Here is a 15082-nt window from a genome sequence, read left to right as displayed (position 1 = left end):
GATTGTGAAGAGAATCTGTTATAGATACATTAATAATGATAAAAAAAACAAATTAAAGAAAATGAAACTAGATAAAAATTACCAATTCATGAAGTATATGTGCTATTCATTTGTAAAAAATTAAAATAAAATAAAATATCTTAATAGTATTTATGTTAATGAAAAAAAAAATAACTCAAATTTAATATAATTATTCATGTTGTTAGAATTATTTTTTAAACCAAGACTTCTTTCTTAATAACAAAAACTAATTAATATTAGTAGTTGCTCCTACTGTTTATGTTTATCTATTGATAGGCCATATCCATTTTTTTATCTATGGATAGACCATATTTATTTTTCTTTCTTTATTTTATATTTTTTAATAACAAAAAATAATTAATATTAGTAAGTTTGTTTTTACCCTTTTCAATATAAATAATTTAAAATTGATCCTTAAAATCTCATCAAGTTCTTCTCTCATTTCGTATCTACATAGACACTATGATATTTGTCAAAAAGCTTTAATAGTAATAGTTATAAGTTTGATATTTACGGTATACTTTGGTTAAGTTATGACACCAGACCAGAGAAACCCATTCTTTCACGAGAATATAGGTTCCAACTAACTTAATGGAATAAGAATCACCAAATTAATAATGTAGATTTTCAATCCTTAATTGACGGGAATTTTAAAAATTAACATAATTGACAGCAGGTGATAAAGTCTATTCTTAATTGTTCCCCGGAGGAGGAGTTTCACTTTCGTAATTTAACCTGATCCCCCAGAGGAGTTCCAGGCATAAAGATCACCAGAAAGCTTAGGAGTGATGATCACTTCAAGAGGGGTAGCTTTGGATATTGTCAATCCTTCAACCGCAGTCATATCGACAAGTTCGTTGTTAGGATTCGAGAGCTGAAAAGACTGCAACAAGCTAGCCAGGACCAAGTGCCCCATTTGCATGCCAAAGTTTATTCCAGGGCACACTCTCCTACCAGAACCAAAAGGAATCAGCTCAAAATTCAGGCCACGGATATCTATGTTTCTATGGGTAGTCATGAATCTCTCTGGACGAAACTCTAATGGCTCCGACCATATCTTAGGATCGCGATGGAGTTTCCACACGTTTAAAAAGAGCCTTGTCCCTGCCGCCACGTGATAGCCACCGACCACACAATCTCGTGTGACTTCTCTTGGGGATGCTAGTGGAGCAGGTGGATATAGCCTTAGCGATTCTTTGATAACAGCTTGGAGGTATACCAAATTGGGAATATCAGACTCCTCCACGAGCCTTCCTTTGCCCACATGGATGTCCAATTCTTCTTCAATCTTCATCAACGCATGGGGATGATTAATGAGTAAAGAAAGAGTCCATGTAAGCATGGTGGCGGTGGTGTCTACTCCCCCAAGATTCATATTCTGTATAACACATATCACATCTTCTTGACAGTTAGTGATCATATATATATAATTAAATAGGAACGATTTTAATTAAATATATCTTAATTATAACCGCAGATGATATACCAAGCAAGTAGATTTGTTAATGGTATTAGCATCGTAACCCTCTATTTCTGCATCTTTAAGCATTGAGATCATCACGTCCATAAAATCACAATCTCCTTTGTCCGAACCGTTTTGTCCCCTCCGCCGAGCATGGTGCTCTTCTAGCCACTCCTCCAAGAGATTGTCGTATTCTTTTGATGTTTCTTTCATGGCCTTCTCGTGACCTCCTATATCTAACCATCGAAGCCATGGTATCATGTCTCCCACCACATTTAAACCAATCAGATGCATCATCTTCTGTAAAATTCTTTGACACTTTCGAGCTTCATCCATGTCAACACCTCCCCCAGAATATCTCTTTCCATAAATCATTCTAAACATAACGTTTATTGTTAAGTCTGCTATCCATTGCCTCATCTCCACCATGACACCAGCAGTACCAAAACCAGTAGTCAAATTCAAGTTGTCAATACCTCCTTTATCCGCCCATAACTTATAAAGTTGTTGAATTGATGCCTTTGTCTCAAAGACCCTTATGTGCCCGAGCAAGTTCAGTCGACGCATAGATAACAACTCCAACATCGCAAATTTTCGAATTTCGCGCCAGTATGAGCCGTATGGAGAAAGGCCCAACAGAGCATAGTTGTAGCCCAAGTGCTTTCCTGCTAGCAATTGAGGACGCGATGCCACGGCTAGGTCGTGAGTGGTGGACAGTTCTTTGGCCAACTCCCAATTGCTAACCACAACAGACTGGTGAAGTCCAAGACGGATGCTGAAAATTGGACCATATTTGTCGGCCATGTCAGACAGTGCTAAGTGGAAAAGTTTGGGACCTCGGAAAAGAAGGAGGTGACCCAGCACAGGCCAGGCTCCGCTCGGTTCGGGCGGTTTATTAAGCCTATGTTGAGCTCCAGCACCACCAAGAAAGATGAAATAACAGAGAGACAATACTATAAACAATAATGATCCTGCTATTGAAGAGCTAACAAGATCAAGTGAGGGAAAAAAATCAATGGAAAACATGGCTGTATGATTTAGGAGTACTGAATACTTCCAGTATGAACTTTGTTTTTATAGAAAGTTTTCATTATTTTTTTTTTTTGTTTACTAGCCATTTTAAGGGAGTTGATTATTACTATGATCATATAAAACAAATATTTTGGTATATTTAAATGAAATTTTATTATAAATTTAAATATTGTTTGGTAATTAAGAAAATGAATTATTTGAGTTCATTTAAATATTTGTTTAATTTAATATTAATTTTTTTTAGTAGAGTTAGTCCTTAAAGCAATATTGAGAAAATTAGAGATGACAAGATGGATAATGAGTAGGAGTGCCTACACCTGTTTTCGTGAGCACAAAGGATTAGATTTATTGAATTATTAGAAAAGTTATCGAACTTTTTGGATTAGGGAGAAATAATTAATGATGTGAAAGATTATTTTTGATAAAAAAAACTAAAATAGTATTAATATATATAAATAAAATAAAAAATAATAAAATGAATAATTTAAATAAAAAGTAATTAATTAAAAAATTAATTTTATTTGAATTTTTCAAATAACACAAAGAGAAGAAGTCCAAAAATATATGCCCTCACAAATAGTTTAATGATTAACCATTTATTCTCTATATATGAGAGAGGACCAGGAATGATTTCGATCAAGACAAATAAGCACAAATTCAAATAAATCTTTACAAGTGACGTGAATTACAAAGCTCAAAAGAACAAGAAAACCAAATATTTGAAAATGGTATAATTTAATTCTTTTAAAATGATTTAATTCTATTCTTTATATGTTTTTGTGAACTTAACAACTTGATTTGTATTATTAATATTTGTACTGTAATTTTTATTGAAAGAGGTTCACTGAAAAACGTCATACGTTCAAAAAAAAAAAAATATAAATATAAAATAGGAAAATCTATTAATTTAATTGTTAAAGAAAGAGATGAATTGATGATCAACTAATGTAAATTTCAACCAGGAGATCTAGTAGAGAATACAGATATCAATTATATTTATAGATAAAGGAATTAATATTGTGTATATACATTGATTTTAGGATACTTCCGGTAATTAAATAGAATAATTATATTGTCCTTATATTCTATATAATTATTTAAATAGTAATTAAATTTTAACTATCTTTAATAATTAAATTAAATTTGTTTTAAACACTAAAATAATATATTGTTAATGTAAAGAAGGGATTTAATTAAGAATATAAGTACTTATCACACCAACTAATTATTTGGATAAGGTCGATTTGTTTTTATGCCGAATTTCAAGTCAAAAAATTGTGACCACACTGAAATTTGCATAAAAACATATCAACAAGACCTTGATTGACGTGGGGTTAGTTAGACTTAATCCTTGTAAATTTAAGTTAAGAATAATTAATGTAAAGCTTTAATTCGAATATTGATTTAAAAATAAATTATTTTCTTAAATATAACTTAAATAAATATATATTTATAAAAAATATAAACATTCAAATGGTAAAAATGTAAAATATATATATATATATATATATATATATATATAAATTATTATATATATTTAATTATTATTCCAGATGAGTAAATTCCTTCAATTTAATACAAATAAATTATTATATTTATTTATAAAATAGTGAAGTATTATAAATAAAAAATAAATAAAAAAGATTTACAGAGCCATGCCTGTTAGAAAAGTCTCACTTTATATATATATATATTTTATGAATATGTTTCTAAAAGATTGACCATATAATTTTTTAAAGGAAAATGATAAATGGTACAAATCACCAAGGTCATCAATTCTTCATAATACATCCATCCTTTATAAAGAAAACAAAAAATAATATATGGAATTCAAAGGTGGTGGTCCTCTTTCTTGAATGTGGATCCATACTGGTCTGGTCTGGCCCACAAATTAAGTGCACGTACGTAAGCCCAACAAAATCACCCCTCCAAAGGGGTTAGAGCACCTTAATAAAAGAAAATAACAGACAACTCCTTACCAATAATGTTAAGAAGACAACGACCCCGTGTTTGGAATTTTCACTCTTTTTAATTATAATTAATCAATCAAAGTCTTACTTATGAGAAAGTTTGTTTATATTTCTTTATAAAGGGGGCATTTGATCTAATCAATTTTAAACGATACCCAATTTAAGTATATGTACAAAGAGTCAAATTTAAAAGTTGAAACCGAATAATGTGAACTATCACATTAATTAATCAACCAATAAAGAAAAAAAAATTATCAAATAAAATCATTATCTCATCTAGTCAATGTTAAGAGACCATATATAGTTAGCTATCAATCAATCTAGCTTACTTGTTTTGGGTCTATATCGAGTTAAATATCAATTTTATTAATGACCGGATGGATGAGATTCTTAAAATGATATGCATGGTTTATATTCTCAATATTATAAATTGTATCAGGTTTATTAACACTTACTGAAAAAAAAAATTTATTTTGAATACTACACCCAGAGAATAAAAAGAAGGTCGTTTCACAACCACAAAATTATAAAGAAGTTTTATAAAAATAATAGTTATTTAAATATATTAATCGTTCAACAATAATAACTAAACTATTTAATACTTTTTATAATATAATTTATAATATTTAAAGAATTATTTAATTTATAAAATAATATCAAAATAAAATATTTGTAATATGTTATTTTAATTAAACTCTTTAATATATATATATATATATAATTTTTTAAATAAATATGTATTATTTTAAAAAATAAATATTGCTTTTATAAATAATTTTAATTTTTTTATTACCAATATGTCATGTTAAACAATATTATATTAAACATTAATTATATTATTAATATAAATGTGCGATGTAGTCTTAGTTTAAAAATAATCTTAATTGGAGTCTTTTTGAGCATGTATGATTCGATTCAATGCGTATGCATAAGTTTCATAGTAGAAATTTGAATTAAGCGAGATGTCTGAATAGTTGTGTTTAAGAATAAAAAATTGAAACTGCCCACAACTCGAATTGTCCTTTGGAGAAAGTTTTTCCCAATTTGACCGGAAATCAGAGCTGAAAATAGGGTAAACTTGACAATTCCACAGTTTAAGACAGCACTCCACAAAACAGTTTATTTAATAAAAAAAATAAAATTTTAGTTAAATTTATAAGATGATTTAACATAAAAGTGGTTTCTTATTTGTTCAACGATGAAAAATAAAATTTTAATTTAATTATGGGTTCAAATTAAAAAAAACTTTTTTTAAACAAATTTAAAACTAAAATTTAAAGTTTTTTCCATGTTTTTATACATGGGGATGGGACGAGAATGATATTTGTCTCCCGCTCGATCTCACCATGATTATGTTCCTTATAACACTATAAACACAATTAAATATATAAAATCACCAATATATTTATTTATTTATTATATTTTATAAAAAAAATTAAGTTTATTTATTTACAATAATACAAAATTTTAATATATTATAACATATATTATATTAAAAAATTCATTTATATAATTTTATTATATAATGTTTTTAAAAAAAAATATGTATAAACGGTGGCATGCGGGGATTCTCTGAAACCGAACGGGACTGAGTTGGTAGTAAAAAAAATTTCGAAGTAAAAACGGGGCAGAGATGATAAATATATTCCCGCCCCGAATTTTCTCATTGCTACCCCTAGTTGCGTTACTATCTTTATTATCTTTTAGTGAACTATTTGATTAGAAAGGAATCGACGTACATTCAATGATTGGTCTCCACCAATGCGTATATTCATATCGTGTTTATTATAAACTATTTAAAATCTGTTCTGAAAAGTTAGTAAAGTCGATTAAGAAGATCATCTTTTTTTTTTAAACCTTTGTGTACGTTAATTAATTTGTTGTAAGTAGCCTAATATATATATATATATATATATTTAAAATTTTCGTGTTTTGTTTAATTATGTTTAAATGAATTTCATTTTCAATTTATTATGAATCATATATATATATATCTTAAATGTTAAAGGTTATAGAATATTTACAAATTTTGAAAATATTTTTGAGTATTTAACATGTTTGATCATAGTTAATATGAAAACACCTTACGTCTATATAAATCATATTTATAAATTTATTGTATATATATATATATGGGTGAGGAAAATTACCGATATTAAAGTATATCGAAAATATCGTAACGTAATATATCGAAAATATTGACTTTTAAGGTATACCGAAAAAAAAGTAAAGTATGATACCGATACCGTAATTATTGGTACGGTAATGTATGAAATTTTTAAAATTTTGGTATATCGAGATATACCAAAATAGTATTTATAAGTTAATATATATATAAATATATATATATATATATAATACTTATAAGAAAATAATTAAATAGATTTAAAATTAATTTAATTATAGAAATATAAATTTTAAATAATATCAAAATATAATTATACTGGAAAGTATTATTCCATATATGCAATCTCTACATTACCAATGAGATTAATTTTTTTTTAAAATTAATATATTTTTAGGTATCAAAGATATAATATCGATACCGTACCGAAAATAAGGTATACCGAAATTAAGGTAAGATAAATGTATGAATTTTTTGTATATCGAAATTAAGGTATATCGAAACAAGGTATACTGAAATCAAGGTAAAGTAAATGTATGCATTTTTTGCATACCGAAATTTTAGGTAAAGTAAAAGGTATAGATAAAATATTAAGGTATACGACCGACCCACCCACCCATATATATATATGCAAATTGCTTTTCCCACCCCCTCCCATATTCCCACACCCCGCTTTACTCTTTAATTAATTCAAAAATGACTTATTTATCCTTATCACCTTTATATATTTATATATTCTTATTTTATTTATTTTATTTTATTTAATTATTAAATTTTTTTATTAAATATAATTAATTAATTTTTAATATTTTTTAACTTTATTTATTTAATTAAAAATACAAAATATTATTATTTTTATATTATGATTATTTAAAATATATTGAAATGTATACTAATTTAATAAAATATAAATATTTAATATTTTATTATATTAATTATATATATATATTAAAATACTTATAAAAATTATTTATTAAATAATAATTAATAATTAGTTTAATCATAATATTTTAATTAATAATATTATATATTAATAATTAGTCAAACATAATATTTTTAATTTTAATTAATAATATTATATATTAATAATTATTCAAACATAATATTAATAATTATTAATATTTTTATAAATAAAATTATCTATTAAATAATAATTAATAATTAATCTAATCATAATATTTTACTTAATAATATTATATTTAATATGTTTTAAATAAATATGAAAATAATAATATTTTGTATTTTTAATTAAATAAATAAAGTTAAAAAATATTAAAAATTAATTAATTAATTATATTTAATAAAAAAAATTAATAATAAAATAAAATAAAATAATTAAAATAAATAAAATAAGAAATGTAAATATATAAATGTGGTAAGGATAAATATGTCATTTTGGAGTTAATTAAGGAGTGAGGGAGGGGGCGGGAATATGGGAGGGGTTGGGAAAAACACCTCCCTATATATATATATATATATATATATATATATATATATATATATATATATATATATATATATATATATATATATATATAGAGAGAGAGAGAAATGATTAGGTGAGGGAATTTGGTGAGGGAATTTGGTGAGGGAATGACGTGGCATAATCTTATTCATTGAAAAAATCAAATAATTTCTCTCTTTTCTCTCTTTCCTTCCACTTTTACATTTTCTAACCAATGAAGGTGATGCCACGTCATTCCCTCACCAAATTCCCTCACCAAATTCCCTCTCTCTATCACTCCTCATATATATATATCAACCAACTTTCCATTGCTAAAAATATTCAGTTATTTAATTACTAACTCTATTTTTTCTGTGCCCTCTCACTTATGGGTGAGCAAACAGGTAAAATCGATTCGTTTTGTCCGATTCAAATTAAATCCAAAATAAATTAGTTCAATCAATAATTCAAACCATTTTACTAATTAATACGAATCAAATATGAATTAGATTGAATTGAACTTAAAATTATTTAATAATAATATTTTTATAATTAATTCATTTATTATATTTGTATTTAATTAAAAAATGAAAAGGGAATTAAGTATATTATATATTTTAATTTAAATTATTTTGGATTAATTAGATTATTTAAATTTAATCCTAATTAAACTAAATCTAAATTTAACTCAATCCGAATTTAATTTAAACCGAAATAATAAATCAAATTTTGTAATTCGAATTCGGTTCGAATTATTCTATCAATGCTCGTCTTTAATGTAATCTCACTTAATATTTTTTTATTTTCTTATTTAATTACTTAATTTTGATTAAATTTTAATGTTATAATTAAAAAATTCGATTTTTTTTAAAAAAATAATAATAATAAATTTGACTAAATAAATCCAAAATATATTATATTCAATTTAAATTTAAAAGAAAAACTGAATTATAAATTTTTATTTAGATAGTTTGGATAATTTGAATAATCCTAATCCAATTCGAATTTAATCAATACAGTTCGATCTTAATTCAATCCGAATTATTATTTTGAACTCGTATCGAATTGGATTTCAGATTTATCCACCCAATGCTCACCCCTACTCTCACATTTAGAATGTAATTATTAAAAAAATAAAAAATTACATTTTTAACCCTCCATGTGAGAGGGCACAAAGAAAATTGATGCGTATATAAATTCTGATTGAGTTTTGGGAGCTTTCAAACATGGAACATATTTTTTTTTATGTTACTTTCATAAATTTCTGTGACCTCATATCTTACCACCGAACCATGATATGATGTCCCCACATTTGTATCAATCAAATAAATAAATAAATTAGTTTGATAACTTTGGAATTAGCATTGGAATTGAAATTGGACCATGGGAAGGTAAAATTCCAATTATTATGTTTGTTAGACACTTTAATTTTAAAATTAGAATTGGAATTAAAATTGGAATTAAAATTCCAATGAAATTCAATATAGTGTAATTTGATAGTTCTTAATTCCAAATTAACATGTTTTTCATGTTTTTGACATGTTTAACACGTTTTTCACACATTAAACATGTTTAACACGTTTTTAACACGTTTAACATGTTTTCATGTTTTTGGCACGTTTAACACATTTTTCACGTTTTTGACACGTTTAAAACGTTTTTGACACCTTTAACACGTTTTTCACGTTTAACACGTTTTTAACACATTTAATATGTTTTCACGTTTTTAACATATCTAACACGTTTTTAACATATTAAACATGTTTATCATGTTTTTGGCATGTTTAACACATTTAACACGTTTTTGACACGTTTAACACGTTTTTGACATGTTTACCACATTTTGACACGTTTTCACGTTTTGACACGTTTAACAAGTTTTTCACATATTTGGCACGTTTAACACGTTTTGACACGTTTTCATGTTTTAACATGTTTAAAACGTTTTTAACACATTAAACACGTTTAACACGTTTTTGATACATTTGACATGTTTTTTTTACGTTTTTAACACGTTTGACACATTTTTAACACATTTAACACGTTTAAACACGTTTATCATATTTTTGGCACGTTAAACACGTTTTTGACATGTTTAACACGTTTTTCACGTTTTGGCACGTTTAACAAGTTTTTCATTTATTTGGCACGTTTAACAAATTTTTGATACGTTTAACACGTTTTTACGTTTTTGACACGTTTAACACGTTTTAAACACATTAAACATGTTTATTATATTTTTGGCACGTTAAACACGTGTATCATTTTTTGGCACGTTAAACACGTTTTTGACATGTTTAACACGTTTTTCACATTTTTGGCACGTTTAACATGTTTTATAGTATGTTTACTACATTTTTGGCACATTTAACACGTTTGATAAATTTTGGCATATTTACCACATTTTGACATATTTAATACGTTTTGACCCGTTTAACACATTTGTGACATGTTTAAAAGGTGTTAAATATGGCAAAAATGTGCTAAACATGCCAAAAATATGAAAAAGTGTTAAACGTGCCAAAAACGTGTTAAAGTTGTTAAAATGTGTTAAACGTACCAAAAATGTGTTAAACATGTTAAAAATGGGTAAAGAGTGCCAAAAACGTGTTAAACATTTCAAACGTGTGAAAAACGTGTTAAATGTGTCAAACGTGTGAAAAATATGTTAAATATATTAAAAATGTCAAAAACGTGTTAAATGTGCCGAAAACGTGAAAAACGTGTTAATCTTATCAAAACGTGTAAAAAACATATTAAACGTATTAAAAATGTGCAAAACATGTTAAATTTGCCAAAAACGTGAAAAATTTGTTAAACGTGAAAAACGTGTTAAATGTGCTCAAAACGTGAAAAACGTGTTAAACGTGTCAAAATGTGTATAATGTGTTAAACATGCTAAAAACGTGAAAAATGTGTTAAATGTACCAAAAACGTGAAAACGTGTTAAATGTGCCAAAAATGTAAAAAAACGTGTTAAATGTGCTAAAATGTGAAAAACGTGTTAAATATGCCAAAAACGTGAAAATGTGTTAAATGTGCCAAAACGTGAAAAACATGTTAAACGTGTCAAAAATATGTAAAACGTGTGAAAAACGTGTTAAACATGCCAAAAACGTGTTTAACGTGCCAAAAACGTGAAACCATGTTAAACGTGTGAAAAACATGTTAAACATGTTAAACGTGCTAAAAACGTGAAAAACGTATTAAACTTGTCAAAACGTGTAAAAAGCATGTTAAACGTATTAAAAATGTCAAAAACGTGTTAAACATATCAAAAACGTGAAAAACATGTTAAACGTGTAAAAATGTGTTTTAAGTGTGAAAATGTGTTAAACATGTCAAAAACGTGTTAAACGTGTTAAATATGTCAAAAACGTGTTAAATGTGTTAAACATGTTAAAAACGTATTAAACATACCAAAAACGTATTAAACATATTTCAAAAATTAACATTTTGAACCAATATTTTATTTTACAAACATAATAATTGGAATTGAATTACAATTCTATCATTTTCTCAAACACAGGAATTAGAATTGAATTACAATTCTATAATTTTTCCAAACATAGAAATTGAATGGTAATTAAATGTCAATTCTCATAAAATTGGAATTAGAATTCCAATACCAATTCCAATTTCAATTCCCCTCGTCAAACACACCCTAAATAAAATTCTTGACATTTCTAGCTTCATTCATGTCTAACACCACCCCTAGATTATTTATTCCCATAAACCATTCTAAAGATATTATTCCCATAAATCATTCTAAAGATCTCGTTTTGTTGTGTCAAGTTGTCTACACTAGTTTTGACATGATCAACTATAATAATATAATAATATATGTCATTCTGTATGATTGTGGTGATTTTCATGTTTAAGAGGACATTTTTAATATTTGGTTTTAGATGATTTGGTATCTTTGAGGTGATTAAAACAAAGTTTGATTAGGGATATAATCATATGAGATAGTTGATTTTTTTTTTTTTTTTTTTTTTTTGTATATTGTCTAATTTTTTAACTTTAAAGTTTTATATTAAAAATCAATTATGAAGTTTCCTAGTGTTAGAATAAGATTTATCATTGAGGAATTAACAAGCTAGACTTAAAGACTTCATTTTTATTCTTATTTATATTTTACAATTTTTAAACATAATTTGGAGATGAACTTTGATCTGAAGAAAATTATTATTATTTGAATATGAATTATATGTAATAGATTAATCCAAGTTAGTAGAGTTAATAATATATAAAAAAAATTTCTTATTTTATCGGCGAAAGATCATTTGTCAATAAATCTTTTACTGTTTCTGATTGACAGTTTTAGTGTAAATAAACTTCTTACTTGTCGGTAAGGTTGAATATATACGCTGATAAATTCATTTTTAAGTGTCGGCATATGTGATTTTTGGTTGTATAGCTTAAAATAGAGTTACAAATCCAACTAAATAATAACATAAACATAAAAATATTTCAATTTATAACACACATTTCAACTTACAAGTATAAAACTGAGTCATTCATCTTTTGAGCATCATGTAGTGAGTCACGTATAAAGATAAAGATTGTTTGAAAGTTTGGGAGTGATGATAATTTCAAGAGGGGTAGCTTTGGATATTGTCAATCCTTCAATCATAGTCATATCTGTAGGCTCGTGGTTAGGATTGGAGAGATGAAAAGATTGCAACAAGCTAGCTAAGACCAAGTGCCCCATTTGCATGCCAAAGTTTATTCCAGGGCACACTCTCCTACCACTGCCAAAAGGAATCAACTCAAAATTCTGGCCGCGAACATCTAGATTTTTATGAGTAGTCATGAACCTCTCTGGTCGAAACTCTAGTGGTTCTGGCCATATCTTAGGATCGCGTTGGAGTTTCCATACGTTAAAGAAAAGTCTTGTCCCTGCAGCCACATGATAGCCTCCCACAACACAATCTTGGGTGACTTCTCTTGGGCCTCCTAGTGGAGCCGGTGGATATAGCCTTAGCGATTCTTTCATAACAGCTTGGAGGTATACCAAGTTGGGAATATCAGACTCCTCCACGATCCTTCCTTTGCCCACAAATATGTCCAACTCCTCTTCAACCTTCCTCAACACATGGGGGTGATTCACGAGTAAACAAATAGTCCATGTAATCATGGAGGCGGTGGATTCTGCTCCCCCAATATTCAAAATCTATAAAACCATGCAAATTACATCACATTAAGCCATCATACTTGATCCTAAAAAAGTTCAAAATTATATACTTGGGCCAAAGCTTGCAAAAACACAAATATATTTTCATGAACTCAAATCATATTACATTTTTATCAAAAAGTTCAAAATATCAGCGTAGTTTGATTCAGCTTAATTATAAAATTCTTTATAATTTCCCTTGTTATGTTTGTTTGTTTGTTTTGTCTGATTCATGACTTTTATATAAACTGAATTAGTTTGAAATTTTTTTTGACATATCATTTATGTTGACAGTTTGTACGTTTACTGAAAAAAATAAGTTGATATTTTTTAAACAAAATTAAAAAATATCCAACTCCTTTCTTTCTCCATTTATAAATTTTGACAAATTTGTATAAAAACATTTCATATTAATTTTAATTAAACTAATTGAATGATTTATTTAGCCTTTCAATTATTCTTTAGCAGAAGAGAGTGTTTTTGTATATGTTGTGTTGTTTGCTTAATAATTTTATATAAAACATTGATTAAAAAAATATTAGTGCATACCGAACATGTTGCTTTGTTAATGGTATTAGCGTCATAACCATCTATATCTGTATCTTTAAGCATTGAAATCATCACATCCATAAAATCTTGTTCAATCCCCTTGCCATTAGCTTTATTGGACATCCGTCGATCATGGTGCTCTTCTAGCCACTGCTTCAAAAGATTATCGTAATCTTTTGATGTTTCTTTCATTGACTTCTTGTGACCTCCTATATCTAACCATCCAAGCCATGGTATCATGTCTCCCATCACATTTGCACCAGACAAATATATGAACTTTTTAAAAATCATTTGACACTTTCGAGCTTCCTCCTTATCAAGATCATCTCCCGAATATCTTTTTCCAAAGATCATCATAAAGATCACGTTTGTGGTCAAGTCCAATATCCATCTCCTCATCTCCACCAAGACACCACTAGTATGAGTGTTCAAAGTGAAGTCATCTCTTTTATCCGCCCACAACTTATAGAGTTGTTGGATTGACGCTCTTGTCTCGGACACCCTTATGTGCCCGAGCAAATTGAGTCGACGAGCAGACAACAACTCCAAGGACACAAATTTTCGAATCTCACGCCAATACGACCCGTAGGGGGAGAAAGCAAACATGGCATAGTTGTACCCCAAGTGCTTTGCTGCTAGCATTTGAGGACGTGATGCCACGGCTAGGTCGTGAGTGGTGGACAGTTCTTTGGCCAACTCCCAATTGCTTACCACAATAGCCCGGCGAAGTCCAAGACGGATGCTGAAAATTGGCCCATATTTGTCGGCCATCTCAGACAATGTTATGTGGAAGAGTTTGGGACCTCGGAAAAGACGGAGGTGACCCAGCACAGGCCATGCTCCGCTTGGTTCGGGCATTTTATTAAGCTTATGTTGAGCTTCAGCACCACCAAGGAAGAGGAAATTATAGAGGCACAATACTAAAATAAATAACGATCCTGCTATTGAAGAGCTAACAAGATCAAGTGAGGAAAAAAAATCAATGGAAATCATGGTTGTATGATTTGAGAGTACTGAATACTTCTAGCATGAATGTATTAGAATTGTAATATATAGCTTTTTATAGAAAGTTTGGTTAATTCTTTTTTTTTTCTTGACCAGTCATTTTAAGGAAATTGAGTATGACTATATATGATCTTATCTCTTTTATCTTTTTTAAAACGAATATTTTGGGATATTTAAATGAAAATTTCATTATAAATTTAAATATTGTGTGATAATTAATAAAACTTATTATTTGTGTTCAATTATTAATTAAATATTGGTTGGAATTTAATATATTAAATATTTTTGAATGAGACTC

The 15082-nt window shown here is 27.5% G+C and overlaps 2 protein-coding genes across 2 annotated transcripts; both read right to left on the bottom strand.

Moving 5' to 3' along the window:
* Positions 1 to 667: 667 nt before the first annotated feature.
* LOC124931983 (cytochrome P450 CYP82D47-like) lies at positions 668 to 2521 on the bottom strand. Its single transcript, XM_047472576.1, has 2 exons — positions 1508 to 2521; positions 668 to 1399 (listed from the first exon to the last, which is right to left on the bottom strand). The coding sequence occupies exons 1-2, from the start codon at positions 2507 to 2509 to the stop codon at positions 752 to 754; spliced, it is 1650 nt and encodes a 549-aa protein (XP_047328532.1). The 5' UTR covers positions 2510 to 2521; the 3' UTR covers positions 668 to 751.
* Positions 2522 to 12446: 9925 nt separating this feature from the next.
* Positions 12447 to 14791, bottom strand: LOC124931862 (cytochrome P450 CYP82D47-like). Its single transcript, XM_047472437.1, has 2 exons — positions 13780 to 14791; positions 12447 to 13230 (listed from the first exon to the last, which is right to left on the bottom strand). Exons 1-2 carry the CDS (start codon positions 14770 to 14772, stop codon positions 12601 to 12603), a joined length of 1623 nt encoding a protein of 540 aa, XP_047328393.1. The 5' UTR covers positions 14773 to 14791; the 3' UTR covers positions 12447 to 12600.
* Between the last annotated feature and the right edge of the window lie 291 nt (positions 14792 to 15082).

Source organism: Impatiens glandulifera, chromosome 3 (genome assembly GCF_907164915.1).
Source record: "Impatiens glandulifera chromosome 3, dImpGla2.1, whole genome shotgun sequence".
NCBI classification, from domain to species: Eukaryota; Viridiplantae; Streptophyta; class Magnoliopsida; order Ericales; family Balsaminaceae; genus Impatiens; species Impatiens glandulifera.
Note: the sequence above shows the minus strand (reverse complement) of the source record. Positions and strands in the feature narration are given on the sequence as shown.